The sequence below is a fragment of the Geotrypetes seraphini genome, chromosome 16, assembly GCF_902459505.1.
Source record: "Geotrypetes seraphini chromosome 16, aGeoSer1.1, whole genome shotgun sequence".
NCBI classification, from domain to species: domain Eukaryota; kingdom Metazoa; phylum Chordata; class Amphibia; order Gymnophiona; family Dermophiidae; genus Geotrypetes; species Geotrypetes seraphini.
In genome coordinates, this window is record NC_047099.1 from 25,686,335 (window position 1) to 25,709,334 (window position 23,000).

A 23,000-nucleotide genomic window follows, 5' to 3' on the forward strand; every position below is an offset into this window, starting at 1 on the left:
ATGTCCCTTCAATAAACTGTATATCCTGTACTCTTTCTCTCCTTTGTACATGATTCATTTTGGCTTCACCCCCTCCCCTATGCTCTGGCATCTCTCTCTTCTCCTTTCCTTCCTTCTTTCCCACTCCACCCCATGGTCTGGCATCTCTATCTCCTTCCCTTCTCTCCCCCCATGCCCTGGCATCTCCCTCCTATCTCTCCCTCTGGCACCTCTTCTCCTTTCTTTCCTACTGGTCTGGCATTTTATCTCCTTTAGTTTCCCTTTCCTTCCCTCCATGCCCTGGCATCTCTTTCCTCTCCTTCCGTCTCCCCCACCCACTCCATTATCTAGCATCTCTTCTCCTTCCTTTCTCTCCTTCCTTCCACCTGGTCTGGCATCTGCCTCCTCCCCCTCCCCCCTGGCATATCTCCCCCCTCCATGGTCTGGTAGCTCCTTTCCTTTCCTTTACTCCCATGGTCTTGGCATCTCTTTCCTCTCCCTTCCCTGATGTTCCTTCTCCCCACTCTCTCTTCCCCATTTCCCTTCAGCGTCCTCAGCCCACTCTCTCTCCACTTTCTTTCAGCGCATGCACATAAAATAAGCAAGTAATTTTATATCATTTTCATTCTATTCATTCATAGAAATTAAAGTCTAAATAATGCCAGTCACATAACAAAACATGATTTTACAAAACTAATTCCCTGCAGTCAAGCCTGCAAGGATTACTAAATGTCTTTCAGCTGTGTCCCTCCCTCCCCCCCTTACCTTTGTGGCCAAGTCAAAATGATCTACCAACAATAACATTTTAAAAACACAAAGCACACTATACGCAGAGAAAATATTAATTATCATTTATATTCCGCAGGTTTTCAAAGAGGTCAAGGCAGATGACTTTATGCAATGTCACCTCAGTAACAACTACAGAAAAATAGACAAATATACCCCCTCCCTTTTTACTAAACCGCGATAGCGGTTTTTTAGTGCAGGGAGCTGCGCTGAATGCCCCACGCTGCTCTCGACGCTCATAGGCTCCCTGCACTAAAAAACGCTATTGCAGTTTAGTAAAAGGGGGCCATAGTGCAAAATATAGACAGCATATATAAATTATCAAAACGGACATATTTTGATCACTAAATTGAAAATAAAATCATTTTTCCTATCTTTGTTTTGTAATTTCATCAGTCTCTGGTTGCACTATATTCTTCTGCCTGTGCATCCAATATTTCTTCTCTTCTTTCAGCCTCCTGTATGCTTCCTCTCCTCCAGACCTCATTCCCTCCCCCAACTTTTTCTTTGTTTCACCCTGCCCCCTTCTTTCTTTCTCTCTCCATGCCCCCTTTCTTTCTGTATGTCTTTCTCTCTCTCTCTCTCTCTCTCTCTCTGTGCCCCATTTCTTTCTTTCTTTCACCCTGCCCCCTTCTTTCTTTCTCTCTCCATGCCCCCTTTCTTTCTGTATGTCTTTCTCTCTCTCTCTTTCTGTGCCCCATTTCTTTCTTTCTTTCTTTCTCCATGCCTTTCTTTCTGTATGTCTTTCTCTCTCTCTCTCTGTGCCCCATTTCTTTCTTTCTTTCACCCTGCCCCCTTCTTTCTTTCTCTCTATGCCCCCGTTCTTTCTCTATGTCTGTTTTTCTCTCTCTCCGTGCCCCATTTTTTTCTTTGTTTCACCCTGCCCCCTTTCTTTCTTTTTGGCTCCCTGTCCCCCCCCTTTCTTTCTTTCTCCCTGCCCTTCCCTCCCCCATGCCACCGCCATTGGGAAAATGCTGCCACCACCACTGGGGAATAGGCTGCCACTGCCGCCATCAGGAACAGGCCGGCGCCGAGTTCTCCCTGCTTCGCTTCTCCACAGGGCAGACCAACTCTTGGGTCTCCTGTGCAGACAGCGAATAGTGTATTGTACTGTACTGGCTTTGCAGTAAGGCCTTGGGCACCAGCAAGTTTGTAGAGCTATGTTTCATTGAACAGGCTGAGACAGGCAGATACACAAGAGGCAGGTTTCCTACTTTACTCCGGTGTATGCTGTAAACACAGCAATGTCTCAATTCTTGGATTGTGCACAGCTATTTGGGAGGAGAAAGAGAAGGAAGGAGGAGTCTTATTTATAAATGTAAGAAAATGTGAGGCAAGCACAAAGGAGCAAAGAAAGGGGCCACTGAACGGTACCGTCAAATGTGATATTTATTACCCAACTGAATAGCTGAGAGTTAAAGGGACTGCCCAAAGTCAGAGCCAAAGCCTGGTATCAAAGGTCCTCCGTGTATGTTCAGTGTAAATGTTTATAAAAGACTGATAAGGACATGCTGCATCCTGCCAGATCACTTACTTACTGTCATGTTGTGCAGAGGAACTAGTAGAGCTGTGCAGAGTTATTGAATTTGTGAATATAGCCAAAGTCCCCAGCCATACCAGCTGAATTCTTCAGTCCCTGCAGAATCATCAAGGGAGACTTAGGGCTGGAATGTTGCTAATGGCAGGAGCCGTCCTGTTTCCTTCCTGATGCACTGTGGTCTGGTATGATTCTGGGGCACCTTGGCACTTCCAAATCTTTTCCCTCTTCTTCTGGCCAGACTGTTGCACTTTGAAATGAGCAGATGGGGAACCAAGAGAGTGAGTGAGTAAGAAGTAAAATGAAGATGGGAGGGCAAGGAAGGAGCAAGTAAGGGAGAGGATCATAGGGACTATGGAGCATGAGTGAGATAAGGGGTCACTGTCCATAGGACAGGTGAGAGTAGATTGCCCCTTCCTCTCCTGATCCTGGATAATCTCTTTCTTCTGCTCTGAGGTGGTCTGTCCTCTGGACCGTGCTCTCTCCCTTTTACCGTATGAGGAACGACTGGGTAAGTTGCAGTTGTACTCACTCGAGGAACGCAGAGAGAGGGGAGACATGATCGAGACGTTCAAATATGTCACGAGCCGTATCGAGGTGGAAGAGGATCTCTTTTTCCTTAAAGGACCAACGGCAACAAGAGGGCATCCGTTGAAAATCAGGGGTGGGAAATTTCATGGCAACACCAGAAAATATTTCTACACCGAAAGGGTGGTTGATCGCTGAAATAATCTTCCACAACAGGTAATTGAGGCCAGCAGCGTGCCAGATTTTAAGAAAAGATGGGATTGGCATGTGGGATCTCTTCATGGAGGTAGTTAGGGGGTGGGCCATTAGTGTGGGCAGACTAGATGGGCCGTGGCCCTTTTCTGCTATCATGTTCTATGTTTCTATGTACTGTATTACCATAAGGTAAAAGGGAGAGAGTACGGTCCAGAGGACAGACCGCCTCAGAGCAAAAAGAAAGATTATCCAGGATCAGGCGAGTGAGGGGCAATCTACTCACACTTATCCTATGGGCACATTGGATGACCATTTCCCCTTATGTAAAAATGGCCAATAGTCAGCCAGGACTTGCATAGGTAGCAGTGGCTCAGTGCAGTGCACTGGATATTCAATTCCAGTGCCCTGGATATTCAATTCCAGTGCCTGAACATGGTCTGGTGTTGAATATCCAGGACTAATTTAGCTTGCAATTGGATCATGTCCACTCTCGCTGTCCAGAACTGAGCTCAATGTTCAAGGTGTGGTCTAACCAATAACCTATACAGAGACATCACCTGCTTTATTTTACACTGAATTATCGCTTTAGCCCTCCCTCTGTCAGTCTACCTCGAGATAATTGGATATGATCATGTGTAGATTTCAATAAATTAAATGACATGTAAACTTCAGTGTCTCCCCTTTTCCCCTCAGTTATAGGGAAAGGGTGGCCTGTTGGCTTCCCCCACCCAATCCTCACTTACAGGAGAGTGCCTTTTTACTAGAGAATGACGCGGTGACAAAATTCATCACCGTTCCCGTCCCTGTGGAAAAACATCTTCATGTCATTCTTTAAGGAGAGAGGAAAGAATCAGAGTATAATTGGGCACAACCACTGACCCACAAGCTTTGCTTTGAAGAATGCTGGTGTAGGAGGACTGAGGTTGAGATAGACACTAAAGAATGACAGTCTTTGGTATCCAGAGCAGATATTGTGATGTCATAATGCCTCATTCCACCAGTGCCTAAGAGCCAATCACATCAGTGATGTCACAGTGGCTTCATTATCCTTGGCTTACATAAGAATCAGAGTATGAATGGCCACAACCACTGACCTGCAAGCTTTGCTTTGAAGAATGCTGGTGTAGAAGGACTGAGGTTGAGATGGACACTAAAGAATGACAGTCTCTGGTATCCAGATATTGTGATGTCATAATGCCTCATTCCACCAGTGCCTAAGAGCCAATCACATCAGTGATGTCACAGTGGCTTCATTATCCTTGGCTCACATAAGAATCAGAGTATGAATGGCCACAACCACTGACCCAAGCTTTGCTTTGAAGAATGCTGGTGTAGAAGAACCGAGGTTGAAATAGACACTAGAAAATGACATGGAATTATTTTCCGCGGTTATCCGCGGGGACGGGAACGGTGATGAATTTTGTCACCGTGTCATTCTCTACTTTTTACTCCTCTCAGCTACAAGGAAGTAATGTCCCTTCTCTAGCTATGGGGAGGAGAAGGTTCTCTATTGCCTCCCCCTTCCTCCATTAAAGGGAGGGGGGGAACTGTCCTTTCCTGGTACAACTCGGGGGGGGGGTGTGATTCAAGACAATTGTAACACCAGTGTTCTTAAGCTGTAACATCTGCTCTGCCTTTTACTGAAAGGGAAAGACCGCACTTCCCTTTTGCAGTTCTAAATGATTCATGTGGCTATCTGTTCTGCATCAAACATTTGGGTGTGGCTTTGTCTTTTTTTTTGGAAGGGAGAACACATAGAGGTCCTCAGCACACTCCCTGTGCAGAGGCAGGATGCATGGGAGGGGCTGACGGATGATGTGAGGAGGCAGTACTATTAAGAGCATATATTTTTTGAAAGCCGTTCGTTTGGTAGAAATGCATCAAATCTGTGAGTTTTCTCTCGCCCACACGTTTTGAGTATCCTTGCAAATTCTCCTTTGGTTCCCTGAGGCAGGAGCAAAACGTGTTTGTGTCACGTTGGAACCCGCAAGCTCAAGATAAGTTTGCTGTTTCAGACCACTTTTCTAGTGTTTGTTATTTTTTATAAAGTTAGTAGCTTAGAGCACTTAAAGCAATTGTGCATACCTAACGTACTTTACAGCTGGTACATTGAATTATGCGATGATTGGGCGGTGAGGTGGTAGTGTTGGGATCTCCCTGTTATTACCTCCATATCTCTGAGCATTATGATTCACTATCAGTTGTATATAATTTCTTCATATCTGATCATTTGATACTGTTCATTATTTACATTGATTGTGCCTATGCAGCCCGGCATCAACTTGGCAGCTGAAGACAGGAGTAGAGAGTTGCACAGGGACAGAAATCCCACCCATCCCCGCCCGTCCCTGCCAGGATCTATTTTTACAAGCCCTTTCAAACTCCTCCTTACAATTCTGCTGTTACTGATAGGAAAGTTTACTGGATGTGGTACTATGGAATACTTTCTATAGATGTGAGTTAAGTCTGAGGTATGCTGTATGGTATTATTGTCAGCACTATATGCTTATCATGAATCTGAAAGAATTTAAGAGAAAAGACAGATGCACTCAAAAGATTTGTGGATTGTTGTGGAATCTAGACATTGGCACCAGGATGCAGTTTGAAAGAAATTTATGAGGGGTACACATGGTAGGCAGACTTACCTAAAGATAAGAGATAAGATGACAGAGCTGGGATGCTATGGCAACATGCTAATTAATAGCCAGGGATGTCACCACTATCGAAGCCGTTTTTCTTTGATTTTAAAAAGGTGAGTCATTCTCCCAAAACACATACAAATGAGGTTCACAGTGCGTAGGCTCACTAAATTTACTTGAGATGAGTCGCTGGTGGTAGTGATCAGCACATGCGCAGAATATATCTGCTTATTTTGTAAAAAAAAAACAAAAAAACAACAAATTGATGATCAGCAGGAGAGATGCCCACTCTCTCCCACCACACTCGCATAATCCCCTGCTTCTACCCCCCCCTTGCAGCGAGAGTAATGCCCACTCCCGCCATCGCCCAACCTCCCCCCCACTCCCCCGTGCCCCCATGATCCTCCTGCCCCTCCCTATCTTATTCAGGAAGTCCGGCTGGAGGAAATCTCCCCTCCAGCTGGCAGGCCCGCCTCTTACTAAATGGACTTATGGCTTATGTTCTTATATCCTAATATCGTTGGATTTGATATGGTGGATCATGAATTGCTTTTATCCCATCTAATAAAAGTAGGGGTATCTACTGTTATCCTGGGTTTGATCCTGTCTTTCTGTGGCAAAACAAACTTTCTGATTCTTCAAGGAACTCTTCTTGCACCAGTATTCTTCAATATTTTTGTCTCCATTAGCCTCTTTAATACAGACACAGGTTAACGCTGTACATTTATGCTAATGATGTTCAAATTCTTGCCCCTCTGGATAATTCCTTCTTTGTGGAGGTTGAAGACAAGCTACATCAGGCGGAGGCTTAGCTTAAGACTAACAAGTTAATGCTCAATGTACAAAAAACACATTTCCAAATATTGTGTAAGACTGCAACTTACTTCAGTACCTATTTTTAGTTTTAGAGCCACAACACTAGAGGTCAGTGACACAATTAAAGCTTCAGGTGTATTGATGGATTCTAACCTCTCCTTTAAGGCTCATTATCGTCCGTCATTCGATCCTGTTATTTCAAACTGTGACAGATCTGGTCCGTTCTACATCTGTTTGACGAGAAAGTTGATGAGAAAGCGCTATGCGTTATTATCCATGGCTCTTATTATTACACGTCTGGATTATTGCAGTGTTCTTATGGGCACTTCCAGAGAGAGAGATCAAATGATTGCAACTGATAACAGAATGTTGCTGTGAAATTACCTTTTAATTCCAAGAAGTATGACCATGTGACTCCATTATTGAGAGCCAAACATTGCTTACCAGTAGAGAATCGTATAGCCCAGTGTATCGCAAACTGTATGCAGTAGGAGATTCAGGTGTGCCCCGAGATTTCGGTAAGGAGGAGAGGTGCTGGTGCCGGCTGACTGCTTCCAGGACGTGCCTCTCGCAGTGAGAAGCATATCCTGTAGGCAGTCAGCCAGCACCTCCTGTCCTCCAGGATCCCCACAGGTTCAGGGTTGTAGCCGGAGGGCCTCTGCGCATGTGCCGATGTAAGCGTGATGATGTCACACATGCATGCGATGTCATCGCATCAATGTCTGTGCACTCCTGGAGGCCTTCTGACTGGGGCACCGGGTTTAGTGTGCTACTGGGCCAAAAGTTTGCTGGACACTGGTATAACCTTAAAGTCTTGTTACTGGTATTTAAGATTCTACATTACGGGCTCCCATTAATTTTTGTTGTCGAACCTATTGACATATGCCCCAGAATAAGCCCTGCACTCTAGTCAACAACATTTATTGAATGTCCCCTCTGTCTGGAATATTTCATCCCATACATAGTGTAATGGGACTTATGTTAAGGAATGTCCTTCCCATGCCACTACATTATGGGGGTCCTTCTCTCATTTAAAGTAATGCTATAAACCCATTTGGGCTTTCAACACCTGAAGCAGCTTCTGCTAGGACATGTTGACTGCTTTTGATCCTGAGGCCTTGTAAGGTTGAGAGGCTTGCAGAATCTTTATTTCTTTCCTTAGACATTTTATTTCTTTTTCTTCTTTTGAAATATTATTGTAATGTTTATGTGGTCAATCCAATAAATGCTAACCTTGAACTTTAAGGTACAGAAGGCTAAACTATGAAAAATATCCAAATATTTTAGCAATCCTTCTGGCTTCCAATCAGTTAATTTACAAGTCTATAAAGTGCTGAAAAAATCCAGATAGTTGGCAATCCTAGAGTCCTGATCACATCTCACAGAGTCCCTCCTAAACTTTGGGGCACCAGGCCCTGCCTGTGCTTTAATTGGGCCCTAGCTGTATAAAGAGAGGCATAGCCAGTAGAAGGAAGAAGGTGTTGATGCCCCTGAACAGGTCATTGGTAAGGCCCCACTTGGAGTATTGTGTTCAGTTTTGGAGACCTTATCTGGCGAAGGACATAAGAAGACTTGAAGCGGTCCAGAGGAGGGCGACAAAAATGATAGGAGGCTTGCTCCAGAAGACGTATGAGAAGAGACTTGAAGCCCTGAATATGTATACCCTAGAGGAAAGGAGGGACAGGGGAGATATGATTCAGATGGTCAAATACTTGAAGGGTATTAACGTAGAACAAAATCTTTTCCAGAAAAAGGAAAATGGTAAAACCCAGAGGACATAATTTGAGGTTGAGGGGTGGTAGATTCAAGAGCAAATGTTAGGATTGAAAGCAGCCTCAGAACATAAGGCTATGTTACGCTAAATACTTCATAACTGTGCTAGATGCTGATTCATTTCCCTCACTGTTTCCACTCCTGCTCTGAGGGGAAGCTATGCCTCCCAGTGAATGAACTCCGAGCTCCCAGTCTCACCTTCTGTCCTCGTCCAGGGTAAAGAATTTTCATAGCACCAGTTAAGAACGTAAGAATTGTCATACTGGGACAGACTGAAGGTCCATCAAGCCTAGTATCCTGTTTCCAACAGTGGCCAACCCAGGTCGCAAGTACCTAGCTAGATCCCAAGTAATAAAAATAGATTTAATGCTGCTTATTCAAGGAATAAACCGTGGATTTCACCAAGCCATCTCAATAATGGCCTGTGGACTTCTCTTTGAGGAAATTATCCAAATCTTTTTAAAACTCTGTTAAGCTAACTGATTTCACCACATTCGCCGACTCCCCAGGACCTGAAAATAAAGAGAAAGCCAGACACTTTTTTCCATAAGAAATGCTACTTTTATTTCCAGCAGCTCTGAGCTTTGGGCACAGGAGCCACATACTGATCTTGGCCCTCGTCAGAGTGAATTTCTACCCCTGCACAGCACACAGGAGTAAGGAGGGCCTCAACAAACAAGGCACAAGGATAGAAGCAACGGCAGCCTGAAAACACCTTGAAATTGGCCGGGGAGCTGACGTGAAAGGAGAAGCTGCTGAGAGATAGGGAGGGGCCGGGTGGGGGGGCTCGGGCTTCATCCTTCCTTTTGTTTCTGGCAGATACTTGAGTTCTTTGCACACTCAGCATTTTCTGCCTTTGGGCTTCATATGGTGTACATAGTAGTCATTGCAGGCAATGAGCAATCCAGCGATGAGTGAGAAATAGCCTTGGAAGTCCACTCGTCCATCCCTGCACTGGTCCAAATCCTTCATTATTTTATCAACAGTCAGAGGATCCTTTTGGTTCTGCAGAAAGAGAAAATCTGATCATGAAATCCCCTCATCTAAAAGGAAGGATTATCCCATCTGAAACTCTCCCACGTTTTTTTCTGGAGCACTCTCCATTTCAGTGAGCCACCTTCCCTTTTATTATGACACCCCACTGCCTTCCCTATTACACTTCTCCCCTTTTGTATCGCAATCTGTTTGGAGAGTGATCATCTCCAGTCCTTGACTGAAATGTTTTCTCAGGTGTTTAGGGTATGGTACTGAAGTAAATCAGATGGACAGTGGGATGAGAGGTGAAATAGGAGGTGGAGGGAACAGCAGATATGATGTAGCTGGGAGTGGAGAAAAAAGTGGAGGTAAGGCAAGAATACAGAGAGAAGAGGGACAGGGTGGAAGATTAGAGCTGAAAGTGGGAAGGGGCAGGGGATATAGATGGGAGGTTATAGAAAGGTTGGAAGAGGAACAATGAGGTAGGTTGAGGCAGAAAGTTGAGAGGGGAGTTGGAGATAGTTGGGTGTGAGATGATAGGTTGGGAAAGGGTCAGGGAGGTGCATTGGGGCTGAGAGAAGGACAGGAAGTTGGGGGTCAGGATGATGGTTGGATGGGAGTCAGAGAGTTTGGGAGTGGGTTAAAAGTGGGACATGGAGATGGATTAGGACTGAGAGTAGGGCAGAAAGTTGAGAGGGGAGTGGGAGATAGTTGGACGGGAGGTAGTATAGAGGTTAAGAGTTGAGTGGAAGAGGGAAAAGGATGTGGATGAGGCTGAGAGTAGGGCAGGAACTAGGGGCTGCGGGCAACAGCTGGATATGAAGTGTTAAGCTGGGAATGGGTTGGAAGAGGGACAGGGGCTGGAAGAGGGTTGGGGCTGAGAAAGGAGTAAAAAGTGGGAGGAGGGCAATAGGTGGATGGGAGATTGGAGAGAAGTTGGGAGTAGGATGGGGCTGGGAATGGGATTGGAAGTTAGGAGAGGGAGCAGAAGGTAGTTGAATGAGAGGTGGTAGAAAGATTGAGAAGGAAGGACAGGGAGGAAGCTTGGGGCTGACAGTAGGACAGGTGGTGTGAGATAGTTGGATAGAAGATGTTAAGTTGGAGACGAGATGACAGGGAGTTGGGCTTGGACTGAGTAGGACAGAAAGTGTAGGGGGAGAATGGGAAGGGCTAGAAAAGTTGGAAGAGAGATAGGAAGGTCAGTTGGGACTGTGAGTGGGACAGGATGTGGGGTAATGGAAGATAGTTGGATATGGGAGGTATTAAAGAGGTTGGGAGTGGGTTAGAAGAGAGTTGGGGAGCTGGATTGGGGTTGAGTGTGGGACAGGAAGGAGGTAGGGGAATGGGAGATAGGTGGACTGGAGGTGAGACAGACTCCGTTCTTACCTTCATGAATTCATGGTATTCCTTGTCCATCATAATTTTGACATCATCTTTAGTCAGGAAGCCCTTGTCCCCTGCATACTTGTGATAGTTGAACATGATGGTTTCCATAGCAATTTCCATCTGAGAAGGCACCACCATTTTTTTACCTGGGTGAGTGAGAAGTCACACCTGAAGGAACAAAGCACTTGTTACTCATGGAACTGTGTGTGACAAAACATGCAATGCTGGGGAGGAGTAGGGAGGATAAGGTGAAGGGAGGGCATTAGCACATTAGATGGGAAGAAGTGGCTAGTGCTGTTATTCAGCAAAGAGGAAAAGCAGAGTACGACCCCTTTCTGACACCCGAGACTTTGCCCAGTGCCCACCAGCTCTGAATAGTGCACATGGCAAAGGGAAGAAGCATCTATGCAGGGATTCCCACCCCCTCCCACATGCTTCTGTTTTATTTAATAGCACATTTGTATTCTGCTTAACCAACAAAAAAAGTATTGGATCAAAACAGGTTATATTACATAAAATGCAAATACAGTAAAACCTTGGATTGCAAGTAACTTGGTTTGCAAGCATTTTGCAAAACAAGCAAAACATTTTATTAAATTTTAGCTTGATATACAAGCAATGTCTTACAATACAAGTACATACAGTATACACACATCACAACTGAGCCGATGGGTCTTCTCTTTCTGACTCTGCGGGAGTGTATTGAGTGTTCTAAACGAGCGAGGTCTTGCAATACGAGTACATACGGTATACACGCATCACATCATCACAACTGAGCCGATGGTTCTTCTCTCTCTGATGCTGCGGGAGTGTAGTGACTGTTCTAAATGAGCGAGATCTTTCAATACGAGTACCTATAGTATTTTGTATTAAAGTTTTTAGGTTGTAGAACGAATCGTCTGAGTTTCCATTATTTCCTATGGGGAAATTCGCTTTGATACACAAGTGCTTTGGATTACAAGCATGCTTCTGGAACGAATTATGCTCGCAAACCAAGGTTTTACTGTATCATGTTGTATAAACATGTTTGCTTAAACACACTGTAGGGAGCACATTTATAGGACATGCACACGAACATCCACATGCCAGAGCAATTTCTTATTGTAGAGTAGAGCAGAGGCTGAAAGCTGCTTCTTGAATCTCTAGACTTCTTTTCCTCCCTCCCCTTCAGGATGCAACGTGGCTATAATTACAGCTGAAAAGGAAAGCCTGAGACTGAGAAACAAAGCTAACTTTCTGCCTAATGTGTGATTAATATCTGCAGCTACACTAGGCTCATGGATTCCTTTGTTGGGTGTCTCTGCTCACTATATAAAGGGACTTTCCCTCTCATATTGCAGCTCCCATTGGTCCCATGAAAGTCATTTTGTATATGGAGATGCCTCTCATACAATATCCCCACTGAAGCTGGAACATTGCAATCCAGCCGGGGCAACTCATCTGCCGATCAGTATCAGCCCTTTCCTGTATCACAGACCTCACTCACATCAGGATTTCGCTACAAATACAAGGAGCCCAAAGTCATAAACTCTGTCTTTGTTATTCCCCAACCTAGACACACATCAGACTTCACACTTCTTTTGATACACTGGTATGGATCCTGTTGAAACATGCACAGGCTTTGGCTCTACAGATCCCAGCTTAGGAAAAGGTGTGGTAGGGTTGTTCCTCAGATCTGGGGCCGGGAGGCCTGCTGCAGCCCTTGGGACTAAGAATGGAACAACTTTTGCTTTTGCCATTCACTTACAAAACATGTTGGCACGGTCAATGATTATGATTTATTCATCTCGTAGCAACAATAGAATTCACATGTAGGCCCTGAGCTCAGATCATACCCAACCACTGACTGCACCATCAAGCCCTATGCTTTCTTCAGACAAGACCAGGGATAAAACAACAGGCCCCTACACATTGATTCAGAGATAATCTCACATGGTCAACAGAGTGGGGTTGGTCCAAACCATAGGCCCTACACACCCTGCAGAAATAATTCCATATGACCAACAGAGCAGGGCTAGTCCAAAACCATAGGCCCTACACAACCTGCAGAAATAGTCCTATTTGACCAACAGAGCAGGGCTAGTCCAAAACCATAGGCCCTACACAATCTGCAGAAATAGTCCCATATGACCAACAGAGCAGGGCTAGTCCAAAACCATAGGCCCTACACAACCTGCAGAAATAGTCCCATATGACCAACAGAGCAGGGCTAGTCCAAAACCATAGGCCCTACATAACCTGCAGAAATAGTCCCATATGACCAACAGAGCAGGGCTAGTCCAAAACCATAGGCCCTACACAAACTGCAGAAATAGCCAGGTCTAACATCAAAGAAATCTATTTATTTGGTACATTTGCAGCCTGCCTATAGCTGGGGCCATCACCAAATGTCTCGTACATCTTAAAGAATGGGGCTGGTCCAAAAGTGCAGGCCGTACATACCCTACAGAAAATAGCTAGGTCCAGCAACACAAAAATCATGCAGTGAATCCATCACCACAAGTAGCACATCTCCACCGAACAGGATCTGATCCAACAGCTCAGAAGCCACTTTACTGTTTTAGTTTTGTAGTAAAAAGGATTCAGAATATTTTGCCTGTCTGGAAGACAGAAAGGAGGGTTAGGCAGCAAGAGCCTTGAGGGAAAAGTGGGTGCTGCCAAAATGAGGAGAACAAAGTTAGTGGGATGACAGACATTAATGCATACTATCCTCACTTGTCAACCCTGTTTATATTATCCAATGTTCTAACATGCTTCTTTTGCCTATATTTGTTATGGTGTTTTATTGCAGATGACTGAATTATGAACAATTTAGGAAAAAGATGGAGCTGAAAAAATGGATAATAAAAGGCAGTTATGAGACTCATTTCCTTCCTAATAAATATACAGTAAAACCTTGGATTGCAAGTAACTTGTTTTGCAAGACAAGCAAAACATTTGATTAAATTTTAGCTTGATATACAAGCAATGTCTTGCAATACAAGTACACACATCACAGCTGAGCCGATGGCTCTTCTCTCTCTGACATTTCAAGAGTGTAGTGACTGTTCTAAGCAAGCAAAGTCATGCAATACGAGTTCATACAGTATACACGCGTCACATCATCACAACTGGACCGACGGTTCGTCTCTCTCTGACGCTGCAGGAGCGTAGTGACTGTTCTAAATGAGCGAAGGCTTGCAATACAAGTACGCATAGTATTTTGTATTAAAGTTTTGGGGTTGTGGAACGAGTCATCTTGAGTTTCCATTATTTCCGATGGGGAAATTCGCTTTGATATACAAGTGCTTTGGATTACAAGCATGCTTCTGGAACAAATTCTGCTCGCAAACCAAGGTTTTACTGTAACTCCTTAGCTCCAGCTGTGCATGCGCTGGTAAATACCTCTCCCCAACTCTCTTTTTAAAAAAGTGTTTCTCATGTGCAGATGTTCTCTGTGTCCAATTCTGCCCCTATATCCACACCACAACCCTCCTTTGTATCTGCACTGCATCCACAACCCACCCCTGTATTCAGCACTGCGCTTGCAACCCTTTCTTGCAGCCACACCACTCCCTGCGCCTACATCTGGCACTGCACTAGCACCACTCCCCATAACCAGTATATCACAGCTGTCCTTTGTTTCCTCAGCCAGCAGTCCACCCACTCTCTCCCCCCCTCCCCCCCGCCCCACCCGTCCAATCATCTGGCACTACATCCACACTCTTTTCCTGCACTTAGCATTGCATCCATAGCACTCCCTGGGCTAGATGGACCATTGGTCTGACCCAGTAAGGCTATTCTTATGTTCTTATTAAAAAAAGGTCTGGACAAGTTCCTGGAGGAAAAGTCCATATAGTCGACTGTTGAGACAGACATGGGGAAACCACTGCTTGCCCTGGATTGGTGGCATAAAATGCTGCTACTATTTGGGTTTTTGCCAGGTATTTGACCTCCCTGAAGACGAGATTCTGGGCTAGATGGACCATTGTTCTGACCCAGTAAGGCTATTCTTATGTTCTTCTGCATCTGGCATCACCCCCCCCCCCCCCCAAATCCAACACTGAACAGCAGCCTTTTCCTTTCTCCTGTATCTAGCATGTATCCACACCCCTCCCCCAGCTGCAACTGTCTGTGAAGAGTGGTGATGTGCTTTGGGTGTGGTCCTTCAGCAACCCTGACACTTTTATTAGCGAGTTTTCTGCCCTTATGTCTCCTTTCAACACCAAACCATTCCTTTCGTTTATAATTCCTGATCACCTATGCACAGGAACGCTGTAGGCCAGATGTCAGGAGAATTACACAGTCTGCTGACCTCTCTTTATAGCTCTCATACTATAAGGCACAGAATATCAGTGGACAGCCTGGGAAACCTTGCTATACTTGCTCACGCACAGCTCCAGCCAGCTTCCTCCCTCTCTTCCGCTAAGTACTAACATTTCCAAAGTACTGCTGGACGCTGAGAGAGAAAGTAGGCACTTACCTGGGAAGAGAGAGTGCTCTGAGGGGCAACAGCAGCCTATGGTGTCTGAAAGAGAGTGAGGGTGAGCGCTGTCTCTTGCCAACTCCCAGCCCTGGGACCAGCCCCTTGTAATCTGATGCTGATGTCAGGATTGGTTGCTCTGTTGGTGCATTGCTGCCCTTTTTCAGGCTTGGCCAAGAATTCTTTTTTTTTTTTTTTCTTTTGGTTTTCAACTGGATGGGTTTATCCTCTCAGATCACTGGTGAAGCTTTAGCTCTTCCACACCCACATCTTCCTTCTAAGATGATAGCACTGTGGGCAGGGTGCACCTCAGAGACTGGAGGCAGTCTCAAATGGGTTTGTTTTTCAGATATGATGACAGGAATGACCCTTGCACTTAGACCAGGTATGTTGAGAGTAAGATCTCAGTCTCTCAGATTTTCTGCACTTGGGTTATGCCAAAGATAACTTTCTTTGGCAGTTCATAAGGTGTAATGTGCAAGGGCTGCTTTGGGCATATTTTAATCAGGCCAGTAATGAAAAAGGAGTACCCTAGAGGTTAAGGCAGTGGCCCGATTTGCTCCAGATACAAAATAAGTGCCTGTGTATAATATGTAAGCCGCTTTGATTGTAACCACAGAAAGGCGGTATATTTATTTATTCATCAACAGTGGTGTACAATTCAACAAAAAGCTTACAATTTTGTTAACAGCATAACAGTAAAAGACCAATTATAAATATAAAAGACCAAATTATATTATATTTGTAATTGGTAAAAGACCAATTATAAATATAAATACAATAATGAAGTAGACTCAAAAACAGCAAATTGAAACTTAATAATTAATAGTATATTACAGTGGTCTCAAACTCAAACCTTTTGAAGGGCCACATTTTGGATTTGTAGATACTTGGAGGGCCTCTGAAAAAATAGTTCATGTGTTATTAAAGAATTGACAATTTTGCATGAGGTAAAACTCTTTATAGTTTATAAATCTTTCCTTTTGGCTAAGTCTTAATAATAATATTGTCATTTATAGCTAAAGAGACAGATGATCAAGAAACTGTTTTATTTTACTTTTGTGATTATGATAGACATACTGAGAGCCTCAAAATAGTACCTGGCGGGCCGCGTGTTTGAGACCACTGGTATATTATATTAGGATTACCATGTTTAAAAAAACAGTACTGAAAAATAAGAGAGGTATAATACAAACTAAAAGGGAGACCTAACACATATGAACAGGTACAAGTGGATCGATTTTTTTTTTTTTACTCCGTCAGAAATTACAAAGACTAGGGGACACTCGAAGTTACAGGAAAATACTTTTAAAACCAATAGGAAGAAATATTTTTTCACTGAGAATAGTTAAGCTCTGGAACACGTTGCCAGAAGTTGTGATAAGAGTGGTTAACGTAGTTGGTTTTAAGAAATGTTTGGACAAGTTCTGGAGGAAAAATCCATAGTCTGTTATTGAGAAATACATGGGGGAAGCCAGTGCTTGTCCTGGATCAGTAGCATGAAATGTTACTACTCTTTGGGGTTTTGTCAGGTACTAGTGACCTGGATTGGCCACCTTGAGGATGGGCTACTGGGTTCCTTGTTAACAATGTTTAAAATTTCTCTGGGGGTCTTCTTTCCTCTTTCCTATTATCTTTATCTAATTGATGTTTTATCCCAGGACAAGCAGACAATATATTCTCACATGTGGGTGATGTCATCCACGGAGCCCGGATGCGAATATCTTCGCAAGAAAAATTGCTTGTAGAACTTCAGAAAGTTCGTGACTGCTGCACCGCGTATGTGCAAGTGCCTTCCTGCCCAGCATAGGGCGCATCTCTCCTCAGTTCTCAGTTTTCCACAGAGCCGAGAAGCCTTATTTTGATGCTCTGCACTAGACTCAGTTCTACTTCGTGCCTTCTCTCACTGCGGCTCGTGTTTTATTTCTTTTCAGGGTCGCTGTGTATTTTATGCGCGTTTCATAAAAAAAAAAAACAACCAGCAACTTATTTTACTTTTTCTTTCAGTCACAGCGGGGCCTGCCTCGCAGCCTCAGCTGGCAGGTTTTGACTTAGCTGCGGCTATCTTCCCATATATGTCCTGGCAGTCACAGGCTTCAAGAAATGTAGCCGTTGCCAGCACGTGATTTCCCTCACTGACCCACATTGGTGGTGTATTCAGTGTTTGGACGATCTTCGGGCACTGGCACCAAGCACAGGACATGCCAGTGTCGGTGCCCAGATGACTGTAAGAAGCGGCGGGGGGGGGGGGCAATCACGTCGGGGGAGTGCTGGATCGCGGGGGGGGGGGAGGGTGCCGGATCGTGGGAGGTGGCGCTCGTAAATCGAGCCACGCTCGGTTTCTGAGGCGCCGATTTTGCAAATGTTTTGCTCGTCTTGCAAAACACTCGCAAACCGGTGCACTTGTAAACCGAGGTACCACTGTACTATTAGAATTCTCAAACTGTACACCTTGATCGTAAAGTTGTAACCCCACATACTGTCAAATTGTAACCCTGTGTAATGTTATATTTTAACACTGTGAATGCTAAATTGTAACCCATTCTGAGCTCTTTGGGGAGGATAAGATATAAAATTAAATAAATAAGTCTACCTCTCTGCAACCTCCATTCATGTCCACTAGTTCTACCGCCACTATGTCTCCAGAAAAGGTTTGTCTGAATATTAATACCTTTCAAGTATTTAAATGTCTGTATCATATCACCTCTCTTTTCTCTAGCTTATACATATTCAAGTCTTCCTCTTATACGTCCCATGGCACAAACCCTATACCATTTTTTTCGCCTTCCTCTGAACCGCCTCAAGTCTTTTTATGCCCTTGAAGAGATATGGCCAAAACTGGACACAGAGTCCAAGTGGGCCTCACCAACGACTTGTACAGGGGCATCAACACCTCTAGTACTACTATTACTCCAACTATTTATTGTTTCTATAGCACTACCAGATGCACGTTCCCTGCTCAAAAGAGCTTACAATCTAATTACGACAGACACATAGTACACATATACCACCATCTGTAATATGTGGGGGAAAAAGTCTCCACATGCACAGATCTCCCCAGCTCTAACATACAAGTTAGTTTGTTGGTCTGTTACTCTGTCTTCTCTGTCTACGTATTCCACCTCTGCTTTCTGCCTGTGCTGTCTGTGAAGATGTTTTAAGGAGTGTTATGTTGATAGTAGAGGTTATAATGTGTATTGTTATTTGAATGCTTTTTTACTGCTTTAATTGCCTATGTCTATGTCCAGGAAAAAGCTAGTAAATAAATCCTAATAAATAAACAAAATATTTATTGCTTGCTTGAATACAGAGATGATGATTAGAGAATAAAACTGATTGAACTTAAAAGAGAATGAAATTACATTACATTAGTGACTTCTATTCCGCCTATACCATGCAGTTCAAGGCGGATTACAAAAAGCTAACTGGACATTTCCAGTAACGTTACAATTGTTTTTTGGTTACAAAAGAGCTGGATAATTTCCAGAAGAATTTGCAAATTGGATAGTAAAATGACTGGACATTTCTAGGTAATATTACAAATAAGTTACAAATAAGATTACATTACATTTTAGAGATCTGTATTCTTGGTTGGTATTTTGAGGAGGAAAAGATTACCAGAGTGGGGGCTTTGGGAGGGGAACTTACCAGGGAGGAGAGGGAAGAGGGGGAGGGTTAAGGTATCTGGATAAATTTTTGGAATAGCAGGGTTTCTGGAAGCAGAGTGCCCTCTGGTGACAAACAACTGTTCAGTTAGTTGACCCAGCTGCCAGTTGCATATTAACCCTGTTTACATCACCCCAACTCCACCCTCTATAAATCATTCCCAGAAGAATTTTGAAGACACTCTTTCTTCTCCTCCCCTATGTACAGCATCATAGAAGCACTCCACCACCGACCATCGTACAGCACACTAGAAGCCACTCCTCCTCATCCCCCCCCCCCCTTCCTCACATACAGCATCCCAGAAGCACCCTAAGCCACTCATCAGAGCATAAGAAATGTCATCCTGGGTCTAGTAAGGGATAAATCCTGCTTCATAAGGTCTGACATGCTGGCCAACCTTTCTACCTTTCCTCCCTTATCAGCCCTTAAGGGCCCTCCCGAGCTTCACTATCTTTGAGTCAACCCACTATTCTGTGTTTCTTCAAACTCTGGAATGCCCTTCACCTGACTCCTTGAGTTCAGCCTTCCTATTATAATTTCAAGGCCAGTCTAAAAACCTATTTATTTTCACCTGATTCTGGTTTGGTCCACAGTTCCGGCCAGCTTCTTTCCCCTCTTTGCTGCCCTAAAGTCTTATTTTCCTAATGTTTAATTGTAGTTCTTTTTCCTTTCCTATTCCCCCATGCCTATGTAAACCATTTAGATGCTCGCACAAAAGGCACTATATTACATATCAATAAACTACACTAGGGCAGAATTTTATATATTCAAATGATTTTTATTATTTCAACCAGAACATACAAATAGAAGTTGCATAGAAATCCAAAGAATAACAGTGCAAGTTCACCCCCTCCCCTCCCCTCCCATCCCTCCCTTCCCTCCCCACCCCCAAAAGTCCAATGCCACTACCATGACTGAGAGTGTAAGATAGTCCTAACAATTCAAGAGTCTACTGCGAGCATACGGTGTGAGGTCCTGCCAGAAGCATTCCCAGGTCTGATAGAATTTGCGGCCCGGTCCACGATCTAAATCTCCCACTAGTTTCCGCTCCAGCGTCACATGAACAATCATCAACGCTCTCCATTGAGCATAGGAAGGGGGATCTCGGGACAGCCAGTTAGTAAGAATTTCTTTCTTCCCCATCAAAAGCACTCTTGTGACAAAAGCTGACATTCCTTTGGGTTTGGGCGCGGCTATATTATAATGTCCAAATAAAGCTGTCGGTTGTGGGAGCCAACGCCTCCGCCAAAGCTGCGTAATATAGTGCCCTAAATGTCGCCAGAACTGTTGAATTCTGGGGCAAGTCCAAAGCATATGCCCCAATGATGCTTGAGCACATTTAGGGCAAGAGTGAGTGGTTGTAATCCCCATCCGGGCTGCCCGTTCCGGCGGGATATAAAGTCTCAAAACAATTTTTAACTGCATTTCCCAGTGGACAATATTAGGAGACACCTTCTGAATATTTTTCAGCGTCCTCTGTAGCTGTTGGGCCGTTAGCGTGCAGTACAAGTCCTCAGCCCATGTTGCCGCTAAGATGGCCAAATTGGGGCCAAAGTGTCCATCCCGGATCCCCACTATGTGAAATCGAAGCGGAATCCGCTGTTGTGCAGAAAGGCTAAAGAGTTCTGAAAGAGCCTCCCTGTTATCTTCCTCAAGATGGTGCGCCGGAAGAGATTGAACATAATGTCGGATTTGGTAATATGCAAAAAAATCATTGGGTGGTAAAGTAAATGTCCGACGTAAGTCAGCAAAAGTTGCCAGTCTCCCCTCCTCAGAGAATAGGTGTAATAGGTATTGAAGTCCCTGCACACCCCACCTCTGGAAGGCGGTATTTTGCAGTCCAGGCTGAAAGACTCCATTGCATTGGATGGGTAAGTATAATGAAACCTCAGAAGACAATCTCGCAATTTTGCAAACCCACTTCCAGGCTCGTCGAGCCGGTGCAAATATCGGGTACTGGGCCACCAAAGGACGGAGCCGCGGGTCCGCCACATGCAAGAAATAACTCACATGAAACGGAGCCAGCAAAGACAACTCCAATGACGTCGCAGTAAAGTCAGACGTCCCCCTAAACCAATCATTAATGTCTCTCATTTGACAAGCAATAGCATACCAATGTACATTTAATAAGCCATAACCCCCTCTATCCCTAGGTAAGCACATTCTAAGGAATTGCATGCGGGGTCGCTTACCTCCCCAAAGAAAACGTTGTAATCCTTTAATTAACCGGGCTTTATGAGAATAGGATAAAAGCAAGGGCAGGACCTGAAAACGATACAACCATTTGGGAAAGAGCACCATATTATAAAGAGCCACCCGTCCCGCTACTGTGAGCGGGAAAGTGGACCAGTTTTGTAAGTCACGTAAAGTGTCATGGAGTAGTGGGGAAATATTACAGTCATAAAGAGTCTGGAGGTCTCGGGGGATCCAAACCCCCAAGTATCGAATCGAGTGCTCAGCCCATGTGAAAGGGAAATGGCCCCTCCATGTCTGCTGCAGTGTTACCGGACTAGCTAAAGCAACAGATTTCTGATAATTTAAGGTGAAGCCCGAATAAAATCTAAATTTTATTATTATTAAGGGATTATAGAAGGTGTCGGATAGAGTGAGAACGGTTAGTTAGCATAAACAAGATGTCATCTGCAAAGGCTAACACCTTTAATGAATGATCCCCAAAGTCCACCCCTACTATATCAGGATCCAGAGATACAGTGCGCAGAAAGGGTTCCAAGTACAATAAAAACAACAGGGGGGACAAAGGACATCCCTGCCGTGTGCCTCTTTCAATTAATATTGGGTCAGTGATAGTGTCATTAACAAGCAGTCTTGCCTGCAGTGTCGAGTATAACGTGCGTAACGCTGTGGCGAACCAGCCCGAAATTCCCATAAAGTGCAGTATTTCAAATAGAAATGTCCAGTTAACTTGGTCAAAGGCTTGCGCTGCATCCAAGCTGAGTAATAGCATCGGGGTGTCATGGGATTGTGTATGGGCCAATGACAAGAGTGCCTTTCGAACGTTATGGACCGCCTGCCTGCCCTTTACAAAGCCCACCTGAGAAGACGCGATAACGGTCGGGAGAAGAGTGGCTAATCTATCAGCCAATATTTTGGATAAAATTTTTATGTCCACATTTAATAAAGATATGGGTCGATAGGACTCAGGAGCAGTGCTGTCTTTACCTGGCTTCAAAATCAAAGTAATCAAAGCCTCATTTGCCTCTGTGGGAAAATGTTCATCCAGTGTAACCTTCGAATAGTAGTCCCTAAGGAAGGGACTCAGCTGCTCCGCTAAAAGTTTATAAAATTCTGCTGTAAAGCCATCCGGCCCCGGAGCCGAGAAATTTCTTTGCTGTTTAATAGCATGTGACAATTCTTTAGGAGTGATGGCTGCATTAAGAAATTCCACATCAGGGTCAGAGAGCGGCATTAGGCCAGAATCTGCCAAATAATCCCTAATGAGCAGAGCAGCTCCCGAGTCCTGGCGCCCATAGATCTTCTGGAAATGAGCCTTAAAAATCTGCGCAATGTGTGCTGTGGAGTGCTGTAGATGTCCCCTATCATCCTTCAATCCCATTACATAACGATGACCTCGAGCCTGTGTTGTTAACCTAGCTAATAATTTCCCCGCTCGATTACCATAGCGATGGTAGCGGTATTTTTGATACAGAAGCATTTTAACCGTACGTTCATGGATATAGGAATTAAGGGTCGCCTCCACAGAGATCAGGCGTTCCCTAGAAGCTCGTGAAGGATATTGTGTATATTGGTGTTTAGCAGAGGCCAATTCTTTTTCTAGCCTAAGGATGCCCCGATATAACCGGCGATTCCGCGCTATCACATATGCTATACAATCACCTCTGAGCACTATCTTAGCTGTGCTCCAAAACAGCGTCGGATCATTACAGTGTTGACCATTAAAGGTCAAAAAATCTTCCCATTTAGTTGTTAAATAAGATTTAAAATGGTCATCTGAATACAAATAACTAGGGAAGCGCCAGCGTACGGGTCCCCGAATGCCAAAGCCCAGGTTCACGTCAATCCAGATCATTGTGTGATCAGAAATGACTGCAGGACCTATAACCGCCGCATCCACATTGTGAAATGCCCTACGTGTAGTAAGAATATAATCTATTCGAGATTGAGTGTTATGCGCCCTGGAGCGATGAGTGTAATCCCGTTCTGTAGTGTGTAAGAGCCTCCAGGGGTCAACCAGATCCAAAGTGGCACAGAGGTAGGGTATGCCTCTAGTTTGGGAGGA

At 44.4% G+C, this 23,000-nt stretch overlaps 1 protein-coding gene across 1 annotated transcript; it reads right to left on the reverse strand.

The window, feature by feature from the left end:
- Positions 1-8,791: 8,791 nt before the first annotated feature.
- On the reverse strand, positions 8,792-15,230 carry S100A10 (S100 calcium binding protein A10). The gene is made up of 3 exons (XM_033924012.1): positions 15,077-15,230; positions 10,615-10,782; positions 8,792-9,258 (listed from the first exon to the last, which is right to left on the reverse strand). Exons 2-3 carry the CDS (start codon positions 10,750-10,752, stop codon positions 9,094-9,096), a joined length of 303 nt encoding a protein of 100 aa, XP_033779903.1. The 5' UTR covers positions 10,753-10,782; positions 15,077-15,230; the 3' UTR covers positions 8,792-9,093.
- Positions 15,231-23,000: the final 7,770 nt, after the last annotated feature.

Excerpts from the sequence above, each read along its gene's own strand:
- S100A10 (XM_033924012.1), bottom strand. The coding sequence starts at position 10,752 with ATGGTGGTGCCTTCTCAGATGGAAATTGCTATGGAAACCATCATGTTC. Across the intron at positions 9,259-10,614 it reads AATACCATGAATTCATGAAG|AACCAAAAGGATCCTCTGAC; the intron begins GTAAGAACGGAG and ends CTCTTTCTGCAG.